This window comes from Nansenia antarctica, assembly GCF_963989245.1.
Source record: "Nansenia antarctica genome assembly, chromosome: 9".
NCBI classification, from domain to species: Eukaryota; Metazoa; Chordata; class Actinopteri; order Argentiniformes; family Microstomatidae; genus Nansenia; species Nansenia antarctica.
The window spans coordinates 14,688,694-14,706,193 of record NC_137679.1 but is presented as its reverse complement, the minus strand read 5'-3'; the positions used below and the strand labels follow the sequence as shown (position 1 = coordinate 14,706,193).

The 17,500-nt window shown below is 50.5% G+C and overlaps 1 protein-coding gene across 1 annotated transcript; it reads right to left on the bottom strand.

Annotated features, from left to right (window-relative positions):
* Window positions 1-4,310: 4,310 nt before the first annotated feature.
* Window positions 4,311-13,868, bottom strand: ctcf (CCCTC-binding factor (zinc finger protein)). Its single transcript, XM_080539445.1, has 14 exons — window positions 12,344-13,868; window positions 11,841-12,143; window positions 11,404-11,574; window positions 10,742-10,922; window positions 9,961-10,131; window positions 8,373-8,506; window positions 7,689-7,809; window positions 7,451-7,481; window positions 7,298-7,416; window positions 6,944-7,104; window positions 6,285-6,467; window positions 5,500-5,635; window positions 4,998-5,240; window positions 4,311-4,582 (listed from the first exon to the last, which is right to left on the bottom strand). The coding sequence occupies exons 1-14, from the start codon at window positions 12,719-12,721 to the stop codon at window positions 4,326-4,328; spliced, it is 2,589 nt and encodes an 862-aa protein (XP_080395571.1). The 5' UTR covers window positions 12,722-13,868; the 3' UTR covers window positions 4,311-4,325.
* Window positions 13,869-17,500: the final 3,632 nt, after the last annotated feature.

Below are 17,500 nucleotides of genomic sequence, written 5' to 3'. Positions count from 1 at the left end.
GTGTTTGAAGGTGTTCCGTGGTCGTCAGGTGTGTTTGAAGGTGTTCTGTGGTTGTCAGGAGTGTTTGAAGGTGTTCTGTGGTTGTCAGGTGTGTTTGAAGGTGTTCCATGGTCGTCAGGTGTGTTTGAAGGTGTTCCATGGTTGTCAGGTGTGTTTGAAGGTGTTCTGTGGTCGTCAGGTGTGTTTGAAGGTGTTCTGTGGTTGTCAGGAGTGTTTGAAGGTGTTCCGTGGTCGTCAGGTGTGTTTGAAGGTGTTCTGTGGTTGTCAGGAGTGTTTGAAGGTGTTCTGTGGTTGTCAGGTGTGTTTGAAGGTGTTCCGTGGTCGTCAGGTGTGTTTGAAGGTGTTCCGTGGTCGTCAGGTGTGTTTGAAGGTGTTCTGTGGTTGTCAGGTGTGTTTGAAGGTGTTCCGTGGTCGTCAGGTGTGTTTGAAGGTGTTCTGTGGTTGTCAGGTGTGTTTGAAGGTGTTCCGTGGTCGTCAGGTGTGTTTGAAGGTGTTCTGTGGTTGTCAGGAGTGTTTGAAGGTGTTCTGTGGTTGTCAGGTGTGTTTGAAGGTGTTCCGTGGTCGTCAGGTGTGTTTGAAGGTGTTCCGTGGTCGTCAGGTGTGTTTGAAGGTGTTCCATGGTTGTCAGGTGTGTTTGAAGGTGTTCCGTGGTTGTCAGGTGAGGTTGAAGGTGTTCCGTGGTTGTCAGGTGAGGTTGAAGGTGGTCCGTGGTCGTCAGGTGTGTTCGTACTGAACCATGTTCAGAATCACCCGGCCACTGATTGATAGGCCACAACTGGTGTCTAGACACTGTTATCATGGTGACAACAGCTAGGTAATGTAACGTAAACACTGTCCAGCTAGGTAACGTAACATAAACGATGGCATGTTATTAATGTGTGTGTGTGTGCGTGTGTGACTGTGTGTGTGTGTGTGTGTGTGTGTGTGTGTGTGTGTGTGTGTGTGAGAGAGCAGATTGTACCTTGTAGGCTGTAGGAGACGTCAATGTTAGAAGCCATGATTCAGCTCTGAGATCAGGAGTCAGAGGGCAAAGGTCAGAGGTCAGGAGAGAGCAGGAGAGGAACAGCAGGTGGTATAGCACCTCTCTGGCAGAGCTAGGCTAGCTGGTAGAGCCCCTAGCTAACCCCTAGTTAACACCTAGCTAACCCCTAGTTAACACCTAACTAACCCCTAGTTAATACCTAGCTAACCCCTAGTTAATACCTAGCTAACCCCTAGTTAATACCTAGCTAACCCCTAGTTAACACCTAGCTAACCCCTAGTTAATACCTAGCTAACCCCTAGTTAATACCTAGTTAACCCCTAATTAAGACCTAGCTCACACCTAGCTAACCCCTAATTAACCCCTAGTTAATACCTAGCTAACCCCTAACTAACACCTAGTTAATACCTAGCTAACCCCTAGTTAACACCTAGCTAACCCCTAACTAACACCTAGTTAATACCTAGCTAACCCATAACTAATCCATAGTTAACACCTAGCTAAAACCTAACTAACACCTAGCTAACCCCTAGTTAACACCTGGCTAACCCCTAGTTAACACCTAGCTACAGAGATATGGTAATAATAAAATAATAATACATTTTATTTGTATGGCACCTTTCAAAACACCCAAGGACACCTCACAGGGCAATACACAGTAAAATACAGTCAGTCAGGTCAAAAACAGTGGAGGTGACAAGGTGTCAAACACAGTTAAAACTAAACAGAAAGAAAAGAAACAACAGAAAACAGAACAAAAGAACAACAGGAGGTGAAGTAAAAGGACACAGGATACAGATTAAAGTGAGTATGCCAGTGTTTGAACAGGTGGGTTTTGGGTTGACTTTTGAATGAGGTTATAGAGTCAGACTGACGGATGTGGAGTGGCAGGGAGTTCCAGAGCCTGGGGACCCCAATTGAAATAAGCCAGTGGCTTTCTTGGGTTTTTATCCTGTTAGTTGACCTTGTATGTAATATGTACTTTCATGTACCTACTTCTGCAAATCTTCTAATAACGTTTTCAATCAATCAATCAATGGGAGCCGGGCTGAGCAGCTGAAGGCTCGATCACCCATGGTGCTGAGGCGTGAACTGGTGCTGCTTCCCTGCCTGGATAAATAAAGAAATAAATACATAGATAAAGGTTGAATAAAGAAATCAACTTACCAAAGATGTACACACTAGCAGACGTCCCTGAGCTTCCCTGAGGCTGTAGGTACTGAAGGTACTGGAGGCTCTCACACACACACACACACACACACACACACACACATCCTGCATCCTGCTGCAGACAGTCATAGTGAAACCACAGCAGGCAGGGAGCGCTGAGACAGGAAGTCACCACCACCTTACTGACGCCTTCAGCTACAGAACAACACGGTCACCCTGGAGAGGAGGCTCATACCTGGTAGGCTGTAGGAGATGTGTGTGTGTGTGTGTATGTGTGAGGAGGTTCATACCTTGTAGGCTGTAGGAGATGTTCATATTAGCCATGATTCTGGAGGAGCTCTGAGAGTATGCATGATCATAATAATCATAATAATCAGGTCAACCAGGACATCAACACATGCTGGTGAGGCAGGTGACACCACCTGTTGACCTTGAAGAACAACAGAGGCCTGATGATTCCATCCGGAGGTCAAGGTGTCAAGGTGATCCACTCAGCAGAAAGCTGCATTGGACAAACCACAAACATTTCACACTAGGACAGCCGTGCCTATTTCACCTACCCTTAGCGTCGCCTCGGGGGTCAAATGACCATAGTCTTTACAATGGGAAGCTGCTCTTTACGCACAAAGACCACTAGTTGGCCGTCTTGTAAATTAGCCTGCCTCCTACACAGAAAAACAGCAAAATAGCTCTACACTAGCTTATCCTGATGTGGTTTTGAAAATGTAAGGATGCTGGGTGATAGAACGCCCATATCTAGGAAAAGTCATGAAAGGAGAGTCCTGAAATTTGATCGAGTGCAAATACAAGATTACTTTTTCCTGTTTCATTCCACTTTGTTACACATAACTTTATTTACATATGGACTTTAATGTTTAGATGTTTGGTCTGGATTGTTTGAGTTAATACCAAAGTCTGGTGCAAATTTCACTTGAATAGGCTCATTGGAAATACATTTACTGGACAAAATGTTGATGTGTTCAATACTTATTTCCCCCACTGTACACACACACACACACACACACACACACAATAACAACTATACAGTCAGGGTTAAATGATGTGAGAAATGAACAGTTTTATTGAACTGGGAGAAACAGTTTTGCTTTACAAGATGAACACAGTCTGAACAGACAGGAGGGGCGGAGCCTCGTCAGGAGGGGCGGAGCCTCGTCAGTAGGGGCGGAGGTTCATCAGGAGGTCAAGTGACATGATTCTGACTGCATAACCTGTCACGTCCCTAGTCACAAGTCCCTAGTCCACCCCATGTCCTAGTCAGGGGAGGCTGGTGGAGGTGGAAATCGGAGGACAGGTCTGTTGTAATGCATGGAATGGATCATTTGATATGCATCTGATATGCGGAATATCCTGATATGCGGAATTATGTGGAATTCTTTATTCCACTCCAAGCAATACAATACATTGCAATACATTGAGCCTGTCCTCCGATGACTACCTGGCAGTCACCCCCTCCCTCCCCCCACACACACACCTGCTGTCCCATCCCCTTGCATATTACCTCGAAATCACTAGAAAAAGATTTAAATGTTTGTCATAAAACAAAAATAAAAATTATGTACAAGCAAAAAACACAAAACAAGATTATCTTTTTTTTTCTTTTTCTTTACACGATAGCGACATCTGCCTTTAAACCCACACGGAGGAGCCCTAATCTGAGGATAATCTGAGTGTCTAGTCTGATAATCTGAGTGTCTAGTCTGAGGATAATCTGAGTGTCTACAGTGACTTCATAATGTGAGGGTGGAGGTGGCAGACAGGAAATGAAAGGTGTCGGCCATTCCTCCTTCGTAGTATTAGCCTACAGCAGGGAGGGTTCTGGAACGTTCTACAGCACAAACACACCGCTAGCTTTGACCAAGGCTGTAGGAGTGTCTCTCTCTCTCTCTCTCCCCCTCTCTGTCTCGCTTTCTCTCTCTCTCTCTCTCCCTCCCTCCCTCTGTCTCTCTTTCTGTTCGTCTCTCTCTCCCGTCCCCTTCTCTCCCTCTCTCTCTCTCTCTCTCTCTCTTTCTTTCTGTCTCTCTCCCTCCCCCCCTCTCTCTCTCTCCCTCCCTCTCTTTCTTTCTGTCTCTCTCCCTCCATCTCTCTCTCTCTCCCTCCCTCCCTCTCACTCTCTCTCTCTCTCTCTCTCTCTCTCTCCCTTTCTCTCTCTCTCTCATCGGTCCATCATGCTGAGGATCATCTCTGGGGTCAGATCTCCGTTGGCGACAGCTGCAGGCTCCGCCTCCTCCACCACCGGAAGCTCTACAGACTCCGCCCCCGCTGCGTCCTCCACTAGCTCTGCCCCCCCCTCCTCCTCGTCATTGGCTGCGGCGGCCTGCAGCTCGGTGGTCTCTGGCTCTGCCTCCTTCTTGACGATGATGTTCTCAACAACGCTGGTGCTCTCATCCTCCACCTTGACGATGGCTGCAGCTAGGGGGGGGAGAGGAGGAGAGGAGGGGGAGAGAGAGGAGGGGGGGGAGGGAGGGAGAGAGGAGGGGGGGAGGGAGGGAGAGAGGAGGGGAGGGGGAGAGGGAGGGTAGGGAGGGGGAGGAGAGGGATAGGAGGGGAAGAGAGGAGGAGAGGAGGGGAGAGGGAGGGGAGGGGGAGTAGAGGAGGGGGGAGGGAGGGAGGAGGGATAGATAGATTAGGGTTAGGTTCCGATCAGCTCTATGATGTTGAAACCCAGAGCAGATTTCCTGAGCATATTAGAGAGGAGAGGAGGAGTGAGGTAGAGGAGAAGAGGAGAGGAGGAGTGAGGAGAGATAGAGGAGAGGAGAGGAGGAGAGAGAGGAGAGATAGAGGAGAGGAGGGATGGAGGAGAGATAGAGGAGAGGAGGTAACTCACATATGGAGGTTTTAGACGAGGCCTTGGGGGCTGGTTTGGGGGGGTTCTTGGGAGGCGGGGCTGGTTTGGGGGCGTTCTTGGGGGGTCTGCCGCGCTTCCTCTTGACAGGCGGCTCCTCCGCGGGGGCAGGGACAGGGACAGTGGGAGGAGCCTGCTCCACCTCCATCTCCTCTTCATCCAGTAGCTCCGCCTCTTCCTCGTCCTCTTCATCGATGTCGTCCAGCTCTGGCTCAGCATGCTCCTCTGGAGGAACAGGGAGATGATAATAATGATAATAATTCGCCCCAAATGGTCAACATCCTAGAGGCCAAGGGTGACTTTATTCACCATAAATGCCTAAATTATGATGCTTCATGTTGTAGCCAATCAGAGTGTTGTTGCTAGGTAAACACAGAACAGAGTTCAGACCTCTCTGACAGGTGGTAACCCACCTCCTAACCCCCATAACCCTCCTAACCCTAACCCTCCAAACCCTAACCCTAGCCCAGGGGGAGTCTCTCACCGCTGTCTTCATCCTCGTCCGCGTCCCTCCGGCTCCTCATCCTCCTCTTCCTCCCTACCCTCCTCTTGGGCGTCGCCGTGCCGTTCTCCTCCGCTGGCTCGCCGTTGCACGTCTCTGCATGTCTGACCATGGTGTTCTACACACACACACACACACACACACACACAACACACACACACACACACACACAACACACACAACACAACACACACACATATTTTGTAGCATTGCTTGTGGAAAGCGTTCGAGCAGGTTCACGGAAAGGCCGGAGCTAGGGCCTTGGTCCCCATAGCAACCACCTGTTCTCTAGCTGTGGTCCCCATGGCAACCCCCTGTTTTCTAGCTGTGGTCCCCATGGCAACCCCCTGTTTTCTAGCTGTGGTCCCCATGGCAACCCCCTGTTCTCTAGCTGTGGTCCCCATGGCAACCCCTTGTTCTCTAGCTGTGGTCCCCATGGCAACCTCCTGTTCTCTAGCTGTGGTCCCCATGGTAACCCTGGTCCTACCATTACATTTCAGGCATTTAGCAGACGCCTTATTCCAAAGCAACTTACAATCGATAACATTTACTAAGTAAGTGAATCATTAATCTACCAGTCGTAGCAGGAAGAGTAATCTAGCTCAGGCCAGGGGCCATTGGCAGTCGTTGTGATAGAAGATCCTGCTGTGGTCCCCATGGTAACCCTGGTCCTACCCCCTGGTCCCCATGGTAACCCTGGTGCTACCCCCTGGTTCCCATGGTAACCCTGGTCCCACCCCCTGGTCCCCATGGTAACCTGGTCCTACCCTGCGGGTGAAGTTCTTGCCACAGGCGGTGCAGACGAAGGCGGTGGGGGTGAACCCGGGGTCGTGGTGCCGTCTGAAGTGCATGTCCAGCAGCTGCTTCTGTCTGAAGGTTTTCTCACACTGGCTGCAGGAGTACGGCTTCTCCCCCGTGTGGGTCCGCCTGTGCATCACCATGTGACGCTCCTACCACCACCACCACAACAACAACAATATCAACAACAACAACATCAACAACAGTTAATACGTACATCAGTAACAACAACACCTGGCTAGCCTAGCCTAGCCTCACCTGTCTGCAGCAGTAGTCACCTGGCTAGCCTAGCCTAGCCACACCTGTCTGCAGCAGTAGTCACCTGGCTAGCCTAGCCTCACCTGTCTGCAGCAGTAGTAACCTGGTTAGCCTAGCCTAGCCTCACCTGTCTGCAGCAGTAGTAGTAACCTGGTTAGCGTAGCCTAGCCTAACCTCACCTGTCTGCAGCAGTAGTCACCTGGTTAGCGTAGCCTAGCCTCACCTGTCTGCAGCAGTAGTCACCTGGTTAGCATAGCCTAGCCTAGCCTAGCCTCACCTGTCCGCAGCAGTAGTCACCTGGCTAGCGTAGTCTAGCCTCACCTGTCCGCAGCAGTAGTCACCTGGCTAGCGTAGCCTAGCCTAGCCTCACCTGTCTGCAGCAGTAGTCACACTGTTCGCACTTGAAGCGCTTCTCGTTCTTGTGGGACTTCTGGTGCTGGATCAGAGCGTAGCGCTCGTGGAAGGTGCAGTCGCAGTAGCGGCACTTCCTGCCTTGCTCAATGAACGAGTGCTGCTTCCGCAGGTGGACACCTGTAGGGGTGGGGGGGGGGTGCAGAGGGAAGCCATTACAGATATGAACATCAGCATTAACAGTTTGATAGTGAGTTAGTTAGAAGTGTATAAGTGGGGTAGTGGGGTGTTGGGTTAGGGTTATGGGGGGTAGTGGGGTGTTGGGTTAGGGGTATGGGGGTAGTAGTTGGGTTAGGGGTAGGGGGGTAGTTACCCAGGTCACTCTTGCGGGCGATGACAGTGTCACAGTGGGGGCAGTGGAACTTGGCCACGTTCTCCGTGTGTTTCTGCAGGATGTGCATCTTCATGGTGCCGCTCTGCGTGAAGCGGGCGCATCTTCATGGTGCCGCTCTGCGTGAAGCGGGCGTGGCAGATGTAGCACTCGTACGGCTTCTCTCCTGGGACACACAGAGCGGAGACAGGCAGGGTGTTGGACCACAGGACCGCAGGGAAAGTCATTTACATTTTAAAATGTAGACATACTTATTAATAAGTAGCGAACGAAACACCTTAAACACACAGCATTATGACCCGTCTCTCTCTCTCTCTGTCTCTCACCTGAGTGTCTCACCATGTCCTCACCTGACTGTGTCACCATGTCTCACCTGAGTGTGTCCTCATGTGTCTCTTCAGCTTGTAGGTGTCTCTGCTGGCGTAGCTGCACAGGCTGCACTGGAACGGACGCTCGCCGGTGTGGGAGCGGATGTGACGCTTCAGCTTGCTCACCTGACACAAACACACACACACACACACACACACACACACACACACACACACAGTTAAATGACTGGTGGCTCCAAACAATCCAAAGACTTCCTGACTGATCCTGAGGTGGTCCTCTATTAGAGAGGAGAGGAAGTGAGGGAGGGAGAGGAAGTGAGGGAGGGAGAGGAGAGGAGAAGGGAGGAGAGAAGAGGAGAGGAGAGAAGAGAGGAGAGAGAGAGGAGAGGAGGGGAGGAGAGGGGAGAGGACAGGGAGTGGAGGAGCCGAGAGAAGAGGAAGGGAGGGAGAGGGGAGAAGAGGAGGGGAGAGGAGAGGAGACGAGAGAAGAGGAAGGGAGAGGAGAGGGGAGAAGAGGAGAAGAGAAGAGAAGAGAGGAGAGAGAGAGGAGAGGAGGGGAGGAGAGGGGAGAGGACAGGGAGTGGAGGAGCCGAGAGAAGAGGAAGGGAGGGAGAGGGGAGAAGAGGAGGGGAGAGGAGAGGAGATGAGAGAAGAGGAAGGGAGAGGAGAGGGGAGAAGAGGAGAGGAGGGAGGGAGGGAGAGGAGACAGAGGAGGGGGCGTGGCCTACCTCCACGCTGGCGTAGTCACACATGGAGCACTTGAAGGGCTTCTCGTGGGTGTGCTTGTAGCGCCGGTGACGCACCAGCTCCCCGCTGGTCACAAACGCCATGTCACAGTCCTGACACTTATGAGGCCTTGTACCTGGGAGGAGACAGGGTCATATTACCTGGGGGGGACAGGGTCATGTTACCTGGGGGGGGACAGGGTCATGTTACCTGGGGGGGGACAGGGTCATGTTACCTGGGGGGGGACAGGGTCATGTTATCTGCTGGGGGGACAGGGTCATGTTACCTAGGGGGGGACAGGGTCATGTTACCTGGGGGGGGACAGGGTCATGTTATCTGCTGGGGGGACAGGGTCATGTTACCTAGGGGGGGACAGGGTCATGTTACCTGGGGGGGGACAGGGTCATGTTACCTGGGGGGGGGGACAGGGTCATGTTACCTGGGGGGGGGGGGGACAGGGTCATGTTACCTGGGGGGGGACAGGGTCATGTTACCTGGGGGGGGGGGGGGGGGGTCATGTTACCTGGGGGGGGACAGGGTCATGTTACCTGGGGGGGGACAGGGTCATGTTACCTGGGGGGGGGCAGGGTCATGTTACCTGGGGGGGGACAGGGTCATGTTACCTGGGGGGGGGCAGGGTCATGTTACCTGGGGGGGGGGGTCATGTTACCTGGGGGGGGACAGGGTCATGTTATCTGCTGGGGGGACAGGGTCATGTTATCTGCTGGGGGGACAGGGTCATGTTACCTGGGGGGGGGACAGGGTCATGTTACCTGGGGGGGGGACAGGGTCATGTTACCTGGGGGGGGGACAGGGACATGTTACCTGGGGGGGGGACAGGGTCATGTTACCTGGGGGGGGGACAGGGACATGTTACCTGGGGGGGGACAGGGTCATGTTACCTGGGGGGGGGGGGGGGGACAGGGTCATGTTACCTGGGGGGGGACAGGGTCATGTTACCTGGGGGGGGGACAGGGTCATGTTACCTGGGGGGGGGGGGGGGGACAGGGTCATGTTACCTGGGGGGGGACAGGGTCATGTTACCTGGGGGGGGACAGGGTCATGTTACCTGGGGGGGGGACAGGGACATGTTACCTGGGGGGGGGGGGGGGGGGGGTCATGTTACCTGGGGGGGGGACAGGGTCATGTTACCTGGGGGGAGACAGGGTCATGTTACCTGGGGGGAGACAGGGTCATGTTATCTGCTGGGGGGACAGGGTCATGTTACCTGGGGGGGGGACAGGGTCATGTTACCTGGGGGGAGACAGGGTCATGTTATCTGCTGGGGGGACAGGGTCATGTTACCTGGGGGGGGGACAGGGTCATGTTACCTGGGGGGGGACAGGGTCATGTTACCTGGGGGGGGGACAGGGACATGTTACCTGGGGGGGGGACAGGGTCATGTTACCTGGGGGGGGGACAGGGTCATGTTACCTGGGGGGGAGACAGGGTCATGTTACCTGGGGGGGGGACAGGGTCATGTTACCTGGGGGGGGACAGGGTGTACGTGTGTGTGTGTACCTGTGTGTGTGTTGAGGTGGTTCCTCAGTAGGGTGACGGGTACCTGTGTGTGTGCGTGTGTGTGTGTACCTGTGTGTGTGTTGAGGTGGTTCCTCAGTAAGGTGACAGTTCTGAAGGCCCGTCCACAGAGGTGACACTTGTGCGGCCTCTCGTCCGTGTGACTCTTCATGTGGCGGTCCAGGTTGGAGCGGCGAGGACACGTGTAGCTGCACAGCTCACACTGGAACGTCTTCTTAACCCCTACACACACACACACACACACACGGGGGGTCATGGTTATGGCTAGGGTCAGGGTTACGGTTAAGGTCAGGGTTAGGGTCAGGGTTAAGGTCAGGGTTTAAGGGTTGGGGTCATAGTTAGGGTCAGGGTTTAAGGGTTAAGGTCAGAGGTCATGGTTAAGGTCATGGTTAGGGTTACGGTCATGGTTAGGGTCAGGGTTTAAGGGTTACAGTCAGGGGTCATGGTTAGGGTTATGGTCATGGTTAGGGTCAGGGTTTAAGGGTTAAGGTCAGGGGTCATGGTTAGGGTCAGGGATTAAGGGTTAGGGTTTAAGGGTTAGGGTCAGGGTTTAAGGGTTAAGGTCAGGGGTCATGGTTAGGGTTATGGTCATGGTTAGGGTCAGGGTTTAAGGGTTAAGGTCAGGGGTCATGGTTAGGGTCAGGGATTAAGGGTTAGGGTCAGGGTTTAAGGGTTAAGGTCAGGGGTCATGGTTAGGGTCAGGGTTTAAGGGTTACGTTCAGGGGTCATGGTTAGGGTCAGGGTTTAGGTCAGGGTTTAAGGGTTAAGGTCAGGGTTTAAGGGTTAGGGTCAGGGGTCATGGTTAGGGTCAGGGTTTAAGGGTTAAGGTCACCTTTCTTCTTGATCTTGGTGGGCTTGGGGGGTTTCATGTTGCCCACCACCTTCTCAGCGTTCACCTCAGACAGCTGCCCCTCCTGCTGCTCCTCCTCAAAGTCATACACCGACACATCCACCTCTCTGTCCCCCTCCGTACCATACCTCAGCGTGCTCCGCTTGGGCTTCTTTCCCTTGGGCTGGAGGGGAGGAGGAGGGGAGGGAGGGGAGGAGAGGAGGAGAGAGGGGAGGAGAGAGGGGAGGAGAGGAGAGGGGGAAGAGAGGAGAGGGGGAGAGAAGAGAATAATTTTTGATTGTGTAATTGATGATTGTGAGTACCGTAGGTTCTTTGACATGTTGGAAAACATCCATAGAGTTCAAGAGGTCAATAAAATCCCTAGCCCTCACGTCAGCCTCATTATTAACATGTAAATTAAAACCAGTGACAATTGACAACCACCAACAATGATAATCTTATCATAATTAGGATGGATAATGGACAGGAAGTCAGAGAAGTCAGGTCATTATCATTTTACATGAATAAGCATACAAGCATGAATAAAAAAGCTAAATTGATTTTATGCAATGGTACAAAAATTGGCAAAGTCAATGAAACAACACCGGTATACACTTGTTGTTTTCATCTGGGTGCCAGGGTTAGGGTTAGTGTGGTCTACCCACCATCCTCTGGGGGGGCTGGTAGTCTGGGTCCTTGTCCCAGGTCAGGTCCTCCTGCTGGGGCTGGCTCAGCTCCTCGCCCCCCTGTGCCTCCTGGTCCCCCTGCAACCCCTCCTCAACCTGCGCCTCCTGCTCCACCGTCTCCACCTCCCCGTTGGCCCCCACCTTCACCACCTGACACACACACACAGTCAAAAATATGGACCTCCCTCAATCGTTTTTTTACCGGGAGACAAGACACAGACATACACACACAAACTAGGACACCAGATGTATGGCCTGTATCTAACATATGGTCTGGTTCTCACAGACAGATTAAACCATGTCCTGAATATCTCAATGCCAACAGACTCTCCATTGGCTGTCTGTGAGTGAGTGAGTGAGTGTGTGTGTGTGTGTGTGTGTGTGTGTGTGTGTGTGTGTGTGTGTGTGTGTCTTACCTGGAAGCCCTCAGGCAGGGGCAGGGTGTGGCAGATGACGGGGTCTCCGTCCTTAGGCATGGCTGTGAAGGCCCCCTGGAGCTGCTCCGCCGTGGAGCTCATAGCGGAGAAGGCCCCCTGGAGCTGTTCCTCCACTGTGGAGCTCACATGGGAGAAGGCCCCCTGGAGCTGCTCCACCGTGGAGCTCACAGAGGAGAAGGCCCCCTGGAGCTGCTCCACCGTGGAGCTCACAGAGGAGACAGGCACCTGCAGCAGCTGCAGCTCCCCCAGGCCCAGGCCCTGCTGCTCCTCCATGTTCACCACCTGGCGGGGAACACCACCTCGTCAACAACAACCATAGCAACAACCATAGCAACAATCACTATAACAACACCATCGTCAACCTTCATCAGTCTTCAGTAACCTAGTTTTTGTTGGTTACCTGTATTTGTTGTTATTTACCTGTATTTGTTGTTGTTTACCTGTATTTGTTTGTTGTTTACCTGTATTTGTTTGTTGTTTACCTGTAAGGTGATGATCTGAGTCTCGTCCACGGTGGTGACCGTGGCCTGGTGGGCGGAGCCAGGGACAGAGGCCACACCCTCCATCACCTCCGTCTTCATCTGCAGCAGGGCTGGGTCCAGAGACTCCATCACCATCATCTCCACCCCCCCGGCCTCCTCCATCATCACCCCGCCCTGGGCCTCCATCTCTACCGCCTCCACAGCCTCCATCAGCACCCCCTGCGCCTCCTCCTCCTCCTCCACCACCACCATGCCCTCCACCGCCTGCTGCAGGAGGTCAGCCACCACCTCCTCCTCCTGCACCTGGTAACCCACCAGGTCCTTGGCCTTGAAGCCCTCGCCACCCCCCTCCTCCACGTCTGCGGGCCCCCCGTCCATGGGCAGCACCTGGGGGGGGGAACCAATCACACACCAGGAGAGACAGCCAATCACACACCAGGAGAGAGAAAGAGACCAACCAATCACACTCTGTCCAGATATGCAGCATTAGGTCCAACATGTTTAAATGGAACTCACCCCTGCATGTTAGTTAAGACATATTTAAATGGAACTCACCCCTGCATGTTAGTTAAGACATATTTAAATGGGACTCACCCCTGCATGTTAGTTAATACATCCCAGTGGTCTGACACACACACACACATACACACATCCCAGTAGTCTGACAAGACCAATATATCCTGCTCCCTGGGGCCTAGTTTATAAAGCCTTGCATAGGATTGAAGTGAAAAGGTTGCTACGTACAAAAGACAGAAAGAGTTTACACACAAAAATATAAATAAATATAAAACTATTTTGTATAATGGTATCAATTTCAAAGCGTTTCTCCAGTTTCCTCCTTCTGCCATCGAAGTCGCAGTTGCTCATTTCATTCTCCCACCAAGTTTGTTTTTGTATAAATCCCAAAGTTTGCGTAAAAGTGTTGTACGCCGTCTTTTGTGTGTAGGCCTATGCAGCGTTTATAAACTAGGCCCCTGATGTCCAGGACAGGAAACATCTCTAACAAACATGTCAGCTCTTTACTTAGTGGTTGCTAGTGGTTACCTGCACCAGAACCAAATACTTCATCGTTCTACACCTGCTTGTCTCTTCCTCTACTGTCCTGACCGCTACACCTGACTCTGGGGGGGTAGGAGGGGACACACATGTTACTTTCTACACAGGTACTACATCAACCAGATACACAGGAGTTACTTATCTTGGGGTTAGTTAGTTATCTAGAGACACAGACGTTACTGCCCAGCTTTAGGCGATTGGTTAATATCAAACATCACTTTAAGCTACAGTCATGATGACATGGCATTAATAAAGAGTGAACATGAACATGCTAGACACAGTACATGGCTTAAACATGGACATGCTAGACCCACGGTGGACATGGCTTAAACATGGACATGCTAGACCCACGGTGGACATGGCTTAAACATGGACATGCTAGACCCACAGTGGACATGGCTTAAACATGGACATGCTAGACCCACAGTGGACATGGCTTAAACATGGACATGCTAGACACACAGTTGGCATGACAACGGCTACCGGGGTCATTTAGGCTGCATTCGTAAATTCGCTCTGGAATCTGATCAGCACTCACGGAATGCCTCTTGTCCAATCAAATTACTTGGTCCCTTTAGGACGTTGAACCCAGTGTGCGCTCGGGCGCTCTCAGAGAGAATTTACGAACGCACCCATATGCAGCTGGCTAGCAAAGATAGCTTCGGACATCTGACATGATACTTTATGGAAACGGCAGGCGGTTTGAGAGACATATGGGGGGAAAGAAAGCCTGTATTTGGTCTAACTTCGTGTTGGGGTTGGTGGAGGGGAGTGGAGGGCAGGTTTATAGACTAATAACGGTAACCAGCAAGTTAGTTAGTTAACTTTAACTAAACCAATGCGGGAGTATAGAAAACACCGCATGTAAGAAATCTAGATATAGAAACATAGTTGATGCATGTCTGATTGGTCATGTTTGTGGCTAAAAAAGACACGAAACAAAGAAGAAAAAGAAAATGGACGCCTGGCCTAAACACCCGACCAACACGCCGAAGTCTAATTATCTACATTTCACGAAATCGCGACTCGTTTAGCTTGAGAAGACGAGGTATGCGGAGACATTTCGTTCTGAACTTCTGGGTTATAAGTGTTTTTGTTGCTAAATGTTCAATATAACGATAGAGGGAGACAAACCCCCCCCGTCCTGGAGGACCTGCAGCCCCACCGTGACACCTAGAGGCCGGTTACAGCTCCTGCAAAGCCCCCTTCCCTGGGAACGAGCGGCACGTTACCTGCTCAACTCTTGTTTCTTCGCTCGCTTTAATTCGTCAGGGAGCACAGAGTCTGTTCTTCTGATCTGTCCGAGACGATAGAGAAGTGCAGCCTTCTCCTGCGGGTGGTTTTAATCCTCTCCCGTTTCTGCAGAGTATGAGACCACAAAATGGCGGCTTGAGTGGCGTCAGACTGTGCGACGGTGGGGGGCGGTATGCACATAACTACACACAGCCTCACTGGATGACATACAGTCCCTTTTTTAATTGATAATAATAATAATTATTATAATAATAATAACCATAATAATGTATTTGTATAGCACTTTTCCTGCAAACGTTGCAGCTCAAAGTGCTTTAACAAAATAACTAAATAATATACGAATTACTATAAGATTTAAACAAGTAAATACATATATACAAAATATAGATTAATCAACTAACATTAAAAGATACATAACAAAAAAATAATATAGTAATTTAAAGGCAATATTAAAAAGATGAGTTTTGAGTCTTGACTTGAACATATTTGCTGAGGTTGCATCCCTAATCCCTAATGTAAACTGGCAGTTTGGTGCACAATTTGGGTGCATAAAATGAGAATGCAGCCTCACCAAATCTCTTCTTTTGTACATGTGGTACACAGAGAAAGCCAGTGTCAGAAGAGCTCTATTGGTCTGATATGTGTTACATTTTATGTTAAAAAATAAGTTTTATGATAATAAAGAGGCATGGTTTAAGGTTGCTGTGTTAGTACATTATCTGGGTCACATAACAGTGAAACAATTATATTGCTAATCGCAATTATATCTGAGACAATTAATTGTACAGCAAAATGTGGAATTGTTACAGGCCTAATTGTCATTGCGGAGTACAGGTACCAGACAAGGAAATGCAGTTTAGCATCTAACCAGAAGTGCACATCAGACCCGTCACCAGGGCCCAGTCTTAGGGTGGGCCAATGAACTGCATGGGGGGGCACAATTATTATTAACTATTTTATATAATCCGATATGCTATGGTATTCGTCATGCAACACTGACATGCATAGTAGGTTGCAGAGGCTAAATTGGACACGTAGCCTACCGATGAAGACTAGACCTAAAATTATCAGAATGCAGCAAATAACATAACAATAAACACAGGCGAAGCTGGTTTATTACAAGGCCTTGTCGACCCGAGTAGGCCTAAGCTAAAATTATTTGAATGCAAGTTACTTTATAGCGTGGAGAGGCCAAGTTGTGCATTACAATGCGCACAGGTCAATAATTGGCACCAACCCGGCACACTTACAAGAACAAGAATTAAATAAATGCCAGGGATAGCCTACGTAACTAAAATTAGGAGACTGGCACGCAATCAGTGCACTTCCAAAAGGGATACAGTATGACCGACCGATCGTGTGATCATCACATTAAAACCACCCATCTACAGCAAATAGGATCAGCCAGATCCTCATCATTGAACACGTTATACACAAAGCACATTAAATATAGCATAACCGTGCAAACAGCTCATCTCTCCAGTTGAAAAAGCTGTCGAGAATACAACTAGCAAAACATCACCACGGCGTGTGCTCACACGGACACACACACACACACACACACCCGGCTCAGAAAAGAAGGAGGCGGCGTTTTTCAGTGCTGAATCTCCTCATCAGTAAGTCCTTCCACTCATCCTTGAACTTGTGGGTGAGGTCCTTTTCGAAGGCAAGCTGAATCAGTTGAGCCTTGCGCTTGTGCAACATGCTGCGCCGATGCTCAGAGAAAACATTTTTAAGTGTTGAAAAATAGTTTTCACAAGTCGCGGTAGACGCTCCCAAAGTTAGGGCGAGTGTATAAGCTTGGATGACAGTTGGCATGGCCTGGAGTGCTGAGTGGAATGTATACTGAGAATATTGGCTATTGTCCATTGTCCATCTTTGGGGGGAAACGAGGTGTCCTCCATCTTCTTTACCAGGAACCTACCACGAGCCACAGCATATTCAGATTCAACCACTTCAGTTCGAGCTAATCTTAGGAGAGGAGTGACCTTCGATGGATCCATGAAATCCTCGGCCTCTGGGTTTAAAGCAGCCAGCGCACCAATGAGCTTGCAGCTGCGCTCTCCAAAACGCGCATCCATCTCTCCTTGCACAGCATCAATAACACTGTAAAACACTCTCAGGAACTCTGTCTTTTCGCCAGTGTCCCTCTGTGACTGTCCAACCGTTCCTTCAACTACAAATGCACCAAAGCTCTTGTTAATTGTGCGTCTTCTCTTAGTTGGACAGCTGGGACCAGCCTCGTCAGTGGCTGAGGCTGGAGGAGAGCAGAGGTCCCAGAGCGCAGTAAACTCATCCTCTGTGCGCAGTGATTTTATGCATTCAGATGCACTGTTCACAAGAGTAACCGCAGTGAACAGGTCCATGTTCTCGCTTTGTAGCAGTCTGTTTGGTGGCTCGAAAAGTAACAAAACTTTCATCGGGGGGCTAGCAAGGCTAGCCCTAACAGTTGGGCTAGTAGGACTTACCTCACTAGTGGTAGCCGTCGGGGTGCTAGTGTCAGGCTGCCCACAGTCGCTAATGCTGGCTACGTATGTCCATCGGGGTTGGGTGCAGCTGCACCTTTCGAGGATTTACCGGTAATCCACTTTCTTATATCCATCTTTATTCAAAAAGCTTTATCCATCAAAAAGCGCAGATTTCACTCAACTGCTCAGTGCTCGCCTCGCCTCACACAACTGAAATGGCGGGAGCAGCAGCGTGCGTAACGTGCAACTTTCAACTTTCAACTTTCAAATGATTGGTTGTCACTAGAATCCCGTCCAACAAAATGAAAAACACACTATTGTTTCTCAATTTTAATGTCTTCATTTAACATAAAATATGAATAATATTTTTAGATTTTTT

Bases quoted from the DNA above. Each gene is read 5' to 3' on its own strand.
- ctcf (XM_080539445.1), bottom strand. From the start codon at position 12,721: ATGGACGGGGGGCCCGCAGACGTGGAGGAGGGGGGTGGCGAGGGCTTC. The intron at 12,144-12,343 runs GTAAACAACAAA...GTTCCCCGCCAG, and splicing joins CTCAGATCATCACCTTACAG to GTGGTGAACATGGAGGAGCA. The intron at 4,583-4,997 runs GTGAGTTACCTC...TCCCCCCCCTAG, and splicing joins CTCGTCTAAAACCTCCATAT to CTGCAGCCATCGTCAAGGTG.